Below are 7,883 nucleotides of genomic sequence, written 5' to 3'. Positions count from 1 at the left end.
TAAAATTTAAAGAAATGTTATATTTAGTAAAATTATAAAGATACAAAAAGAGAGCCAGATATTAATGCTCTTGAGTATTACTATTAATTAACCTTTAAATTATATAGAAAGAGATGGAGACAAGAACCTAATACAGATACAAAAGATAAACAATCTATAATTATTAGAGATAAAGATGTATATAAAGAAAATGAAGTGAATAGTCATTTGCAGTCCAAGTTTATGCACATATTCTCTTTGGTTACTCATGTATTACTTCAAAACAATGGATGTTGACATGTTGTGAGTTCTTTAATTGTTGCTTTGTCGGGCATTTTGAGATTAGTTTTAAGCTGACTTATAGAGATCGTCATTTGAGATTAGTACAAATGTTACTTACAAAGTAGATATGTTGGTTCTTTGAGGAAGGAAAAACTTCAATATATATTGTTACTTGGACATAGGGGTGAGCAAGTTAAGGGTCGGACCCTTGAAACCTGGTTACCCGACTCTTAAAACCCTTAGTTAAACCCGAATAAATAATATGGGTAGGGTAAAGGGTATTTAAATTTCACCTTAAAAGGTAAAAGGGTTTCAAGGATCCGACCCTTTTTCAAACCCTTGACCCTTTTACTAGATAGATATACATCAGATTCACGATTAATATAAAATTTATGAGAGGTTTGTATTTCATATATGATTCATCAGAAATTTCCAACTACTAAGAAAAATAAAAATAAAGGGTCATGCTACTAAATGGAAACATATATATGAAAATAACTGAATTGTGCTCTACAAGTAATTTGTGAATGTGAATATTGTTTGCATCAGTTCAAATGATTGATAAACTTTCGAAGTTAAATTTTACTATGTTATTAAATGAAAGTATAATTGTTTTATGATTCATTTATTAAAGTCATTTATGAGATATGCAACTTGTAAATGCAGAAAAAGAAGATGTGATTACTGTCTTAAAGGGTAAAGGGTTGGACCCTTGAAACCCTTATTTATACCCGACCCTTTTATTTGTTAGAGGGTAGGGTCTCGGGTCCAAGTTTCTTCCTAAAAGGGTAAAGGGTCCAGGTAGGGTATTAAGTAAAAAGGTCGGGTCTTACCCTTTGAACAGTCCTACTTAGACATGATATCTTCCAACTAGGGCTTATCGCAAAATTAGTAAAAGACTAAATTAAGTTTCTAATTTTAACCAACTAATCATACTCTTAATGAAATAACTTTCAATGAAGTTTGATAACCAAATGAGCATTGTTTAAATGTGAGGTAAAAATACTCACCAATCTAAATTTGGGTTATATAAAGTTACAATAAATTGTATTTATTTATAGACGATAACACTATAATGGACGAATATTTAATATGATTTTATGATTTCCAAGAAACAGAAATTAAAAAGTTGAAAGGGGTTGATTTAAAATTTCAAAAGGCGCTACTAGATTATGGAAATTTTAATGATACGCTAATTATCATACAAAATATATAAAAAGGTAACTTGCAAAAGTGTATGAAATAAAGAATGTCATTTAAAGAAAAAAATAATTGAAAGGAGCGATATTGTGTAAGTGGGAGAATGAGATTGGCACCAACTTTTTATGTGCAAGTGGGGGCATGGATTTCTAGTGGTGAGTAGGAAGATTTTGCGGTGTTTTAGAATTAACATTGTTAATAAATAATAATAATTATTAAAATCGATTAGTATCGGATCCTTGGTTTTATCATTGGATATGGCTTAATGGTAGATTACTCATTTTACTAGTGAGAGGTAAGGGGTTCAAATCTCACTATCACCAATTTATATGGAAAATATGAAGGATGATCCTGACTTGTTAGGGTTTGAGTTATGACCTCACCTGGTTTTACTGGCTCCTTGCTGTCGTGCCGTTGGTGGGCGTGGGGGCCGGGTTTTATCCGGGGAATTCCTCAATAGGTGGACCGCTAGGGCCTCCGCCCGTCCGGACTCGTGGCCGGTTCGAGCTACCTTTAGCCAATGAGGGCCACGTACGAAGTAGCTGACGTTACTTAGGGGGTGTTTGTTTTTTCTTCAAACATCTTCAAGGGAGCTAATGTCTGCACGCGCGCAGACATTACCCTTGAAGACTGTTTGTTTTTTTTCTTAAAACAGATCTTAAGTTATCTTCTTTCATCTTAAAAGAAAAGCAAAGAAATCTTGCTTAAAACATCTTCGCAAAAAATCATACTCTTATCCCTTTGAAGCCACCCTCTCATCCACTCCTCCCACCACCGTCCGCCACCACCACCCACCGTACGCCACCACCACCATCCCCCACTGCCACCGTCCACCACCATCCACTGCCACTACCCACCGTCCGCCGCCACTACCAGCATCCACCACCACTACCCATCGTCCGCCACCACCACCACCACCACCATCCATCACAGCCACCACCAATCACCACCGTCCACCACCCACCACAACCGTTCATCACCACCACCACCCACTGTCGGACGCCATCACCGTCAACTACCACCGTCCACCACCCACCAAAACCGTCCATTACCACCATCCATCGCCACTACCCACCGTCCGCCGCCACAATTTTATTATTATATTTTCTATGTAACTTGAATAAATGACTTCTATCTTGTGAGATAAGTTTGACAGTTATGCAGACAGTATCAGCTTATAAAAACAAACAGTCTTATATTTTCAGCTTGCAGATCTTCAGACCACATCTTCAGTTGCAGACATGAAAACAGATAAAATCAGCTTGCAGACAGTTTATGTCTGCAAAAACAAACAGCACCTTAGTTGGTCGTTCCAAAAAATAGTCTCGGATCCTTGGTGGTGGAAAGGAAAGACCAAAAAGCAAGTGGACTAGTTAATTATTGTTTTATGGTTTAAAACATTTATTATTAGTAACAAGTATAACAAATGTAAATAAAGTATTATATGTGGTCTCTTCTTTTGAATGACACATGCTAACTTTATCAAGTCTAAACTGAAGATTTGCTATTTTACCCGTGTATGAAAATAGTTGATGTTTATTAGTTATTCTGTTATACAGTTAACGGTTTGTAACAAAATTGGGAATCAATGAAATCATTTCAAGTTTCAAAATTGACATGGTATCAAAGAAAATTCGTTTAAACCGATTCTGTTCAAACTCTGATTATTTTTCCAATCTTGTTCTTCGTTTTTCCGACTAAAATTCTTCATTTTCAGTCAAACTGATCTCCTTTTTCTGCTTAATTCTTCTAACTTTTTATCCATTCTTTCTTTCACATCTTATTCTCAAAGTCAATTCTTGATTCAATTTTTTAGATTCATCGTTCAGTTTTTGATTTCTTTTAAATAATTTGTAATCATGACTGATTCGGCTTCTAATTCTCTGACAACAGATGCATCAAATCCATTTTACCTGCATCGTTCTGATCATACTGGAATGCTTCTGATTTCAAAATCTTTTGATGGTACAGGTTTTTGGTTCCTGGAAACGATCTATGGCAACCGATCTTACATGTCCTTTCTAATAAAAACATGAATTCCATTGAATATTGTAACATTTGTCCTAAAGCTAGACAAACTTGTTTGCCATTCCCTATAGTACTCGTTCTATTTATGCCATATTTGATCTTATACATGTTGATATATGGGGGTCCTTATAAAACTCAAACTCATAATGGCTGCAAATACCTTCTAACTGGATTGGATGATTATAGTAGAACCACTTGGACTCATTTGTTAGCAACTAAAGGTAATGATTTCTCTGTTATTCAAAGTTTTATTGAAATGGTTGCTACACAATTGAATATCAAAGTTAAGTGTATTCGTTTAGATAATTCTTTTTGAATTGGGATCTAGTCACATTTATATGTATTTTTTAGATTAATGAATTAACAAATGTTAGCAACAATCATTTTCGTTTTATATAACAATATATGTTAATTGAGATCATATCAAGACATTCTGTTTGTTTTAAATATTTTTATGCATTCAGTGTACAAGTTTATGTATTATAAATATCAAGACGATCATTTTATGCAATTTTAGATAGTTTGTTTTATTTATATTAGGATAGCTTTTTTATTTTTTGACTTATGCATTATCTTATGAAAGCCCGATAAAGCTCAAACGGTGAAGCCAAACCTGATAGAACCGTTGTAACGGTTTGGTTTAGTTTGGTTTTGATTCCCAATTGTTCGGTTTTGGTTTTCAATATAAAAAAAACCGTTCCTAACGGTTAGGCTCAAATTTTGACCAAAAAATCATGAAAACCAGCCCCTAATGATAACCCACACGGTAGCAAAATCGAATCGTAAAAGAGAGTAAGTAGCTTACATATTCAGCACGTGCGTGATCATTTAACCATCCTTTTTTCTTAGCGTTGAAATGCAAGTTATAATAAACTTCAAATGGAGTAGGCGCTACTTGAGTCTCTTGATTTGTCTACGATAATATAAAGCATAATAATAACAAATGCAGCCCGTGTTTGATAGATCCAAAAAACTGTAACTTGTAAAGTTTAAATCTTACCATCTGGAATACATAATTGGCTCTTGAGCGGGCTCTACTTGTGATAACTTGTTTACTTCGGTTAACTTCCATTTGTTTATTGTATTTCTATATAAGCAATATTCTCCATACATGTTAGAACTCACAAACTAAAAAAAATATGATATGTATTTGAGCTAAGCAATCCAGGGACCCGACATCGCAATCCGAGAGCCCAATTAAAGCATACTATTACTACAACTATTTTATATAAAGGATCTAAGAAGTAAGCATTTGAATTATATAAAAATGACACATACCCGGGTTGATTCTAACTCCCAGTAATCGCACATATCTTTCCAATATTCCTTACTCCGACAACCGGGTTTCATTTTTGATCTCGCCAGTTCCGGATTGGTGTATCCTCTATTACTCTTCTAGTAGTCACTTAAAGTACCTCGTGTGCGTTTTCATTGGGTATGTAGTTGAGAGTTCACATGTTCCATAAAAACTTTATTTTCTCACAACAAATTGAATCTTACCTGCATTAAACACATATGTTAATAATATAAATGATAATATAAATCTTAATATTTTCTAGATAATTAAAAGTAACATATAAACAACTTACTTGTATCTTTTCATACATTTGATTTTTCACATATTGTGGTACTAAATCCCATTTATGGTACTTCATTGGGCAAACACTACGGATTACAATCCCACACTCAGTTGAGAATTTTGTGGCTGAAGTCCCAACGAAGTTTTTTGTACCAGGAGCTATGGTCAAAGAAATTTTAGAACCTTCAGGCAGGTTCTCCAAAGCATTTATAGCACTACGGTTTATACTTCGACCACGCCTTTTTGGTTCATCTACCGGTGGTTGATCTGCATGTTAATCAATGTTATTTCAAAAGCTAAGCCATATTTAATCATTTGACACTAAGTGTGCTCTACCTTGACATTAAGTGGCTGGTGTTCTCCCTTGACATTAAGTGGCTGGGCTACCCGCCATTAAGCCAAAAGGTCATTTCAACTTACTGGATTTTACTAATTTCTTTTATTACGTTTTGGTTTTTGCTTCTTTATTTTTTACATTTTTTTTGACCAAGTCTTTAAATGGTTCCAAGTAATTATTCATAGTTATGGTGGAAACATGTTAGGAAAGTCCATTGGGATGACTATTTGACCAAATCTTTTATTTTATTAAGTAATTATTTTTAAGTTGCATGAAACATTGGTATACATGCACAAAGAGGGTTTTTGGCCCAAACAAGCTTGGGTTGAACACATGCCAGCCAATGAATGATTACAAGCGAAGCAACAAAAGTGAAAAACAAAGCTTCAAAACCCGTTCTAGCTCAAACAAAAACACTTTTTCAATTGGATATTTCTGACCCGAACCCAGTCATGAAACCATTGTTACCCAAAACCCGTCTTAACCTGATCCCATCTTGAACCAAAAACCATTCTGACTCGTTACTGTGCCGAACCCGCCCCGTCCATTTTGCGATGGAAGATCACAAGATATATAAAAGATAAATACTTAGTCCAACAACATGATTCCCCAATTGCCAATTTCAGTTAGTCTAAGTTTATACTAATTAAGCAAATATGAATAGTGGACTATACATAACATGTAAACACGTTTCTTTGAAACTTACCAGTAGCTTGAGTGGCTTGAGTGTTGGACAAATGACGATTGCGCTTACGTGTTGAACGTGGTCTTCTTTCAGATTCACTTCCATTAATGCAAGACTGCAGTGTACGTTGTTCGGAACCTTCTTCTTCAGATCTCTTTCTTGTGCAAACTGTAGCCATCATCACCAACATAAAAATCCACATCCTGCAGAGAAATTGATAGTGTTAGTTAACCTGAGAATATATACTTATATACATTAACAAAAAAACAACTTATAGCGTGATACAAACATGAAGCCATGCATACTATAGGGTGCCTATTCATTTGGATGTTTGTAATTATTATTTGTTAATAATTTATATCCATATTTGTGATTTGCATGCATACTAATTCACAACAGTAATAATAATCACAAGTTTACAAATTCTGATTTCACAAGTACATACACATATTTTCACAAACCAGTTCACAAACACACTTTTGTATACAAGGGGAGAAATTCACAAATTATAATAAAAAATTATCAAATAATAACAATCGGAAAATTCATAAATAATAATCACAAATATCAAATAACAACAATCGTAGGGAAATCAAAATTTCAGATTATAACTAATTATGTTTAAATAAACCTGAAATCTAATTAGGGTTTATCAACCACTTTCAAACTATCCGATTAATGTACACATATAAGATGCGTTTACTGTTTAAAGCTTCAAATTAGTTCAATTGGTACCTCAAATATGTCTGCGAATGACTTCGAGAGCGCCGATTGCTGTTCGCACAGAGGAGCGAGTTCAAAGCAGTGAGGGGAATTGAGGGCAGACGAGCGTAATTGAGGGACAAATAATTTGGAGGGAACGTGGGTATAGAAAGGATTGACATCCCGGATTTCTTGATGGTCAGTTGAAATAGTTTAAAGGTGCGCTGATATTGTGAATAATATGTTAAAATAGATAAGGTTATTCCATTCAAATTTTTTATTATACACTTGCTTATATCTGATATGTAAAATGTATTACTATTATTATTATTATTATTATTATTATTATTATTATTGTCTTATGATTATAATAACTTACAATCATCGTTTATAATAAAAGCTTTTTGAAACAATTATGTTATTATTTTCATCATCATCCTATTGAAAGTAGGGGTGACAAATGGGTTGGGTTGGGTTGGGTTGGGTTGGGATGAAACGGGTCATGGGTCGGAACGGGTTAAAGACGAAACGAGTTAGGGTCAGAATGAGCCAATTAAGAAAGTGTTATTTTGGTTCGGATCGAACGGGTCATCAGGTTTGGGTCGGAATGGGTCCGGGTCGGAACGGGCCTAGGTCGAAACGGGTTTCGGGTCGGTTTTTTTTAAACGATGACAACAGAGAAAATATTTTACTTTCCTTACTTTTTTTGTTTTTAATTTATATTTTGGGTCATGATTTTTTTATTATTAATGTTGAATTTTTCTGCAAGGATTTTAATATTTTTTTTATTAAAATCAAAAATCCCAAAAAAATTATAACTTAAAATAGTAATAAAAAACAAACACAAGTAAAAAACTAAAATGGTTCCTCTACTATCCTTGTACAAAAAAACTAATAAAAAAATAAAAACCCGACAAATGAACCGAACCGAAAAAAATCAATCCAAGCAGACCCATTTGAAATGCATTAGATTAAGATTGCCACATGTAATTGAGAATACCAGTGTCAAAAGGTAATTACTACAAATATATTGTTTACACGTTGTTTAAGTATCGTATGAGATATAATAAAGTAAGTCCCCTCTCGACCAC

At 34.0% G+C, this 7,883-nt stretch overlaps 1 protein-coding gene across 1 annotated transcript; it reads right to left on the bottom strand.

Annotated features, from left to right (window-relative positions):
• Positions 1–4,968: 4,968 nt before the first annotated feature.
• On the bottom strand, positions 4,969–6,912 carry LOC143531956 (uncharacterized). Its single transcript, XM_077027134.1, has 4 exons — positions 6,826–6,912; positions 6,112–6,293; positions 5,079–5,335; positions 4,969–4,989 (listed from the first exon to the last, which is right to left on the bottom strand). Exons 2-4 carry the CDS (start codon positions 6,290–6,292, stop codon positions 4,969–4,971), a joined length of 459 nt encoding a protein of 152 aa, XP_076883249.1. The 5' UTR covers position 6,293; positions 6,826–6,912.
• Between the last annotated feature and the right edge of the window lie 971 nt (positions 6,913–7,883).

The sequence above is a fragment of the Bidens hawaiensis genome, unplaced genomic scaffold (assembly GCF_021521415.1).
Source record: "Bidens hawaiensis isolate Kalapana, Puna unplaced genomic scaffold, B.hawaiensis_p1.1 tig00000702_1, whole genome shotgun sequence".
Classification (NCBI taxonomy): Eukaryota; Viridiplantae; Streptophyta; class Magnoliopsida; order Asterales; family Asteraceae; genus Bidens; species Bidens hawaiensis.
This window is presented reverse-complemented; position numbering and strand designations above follow the sequence as displayed.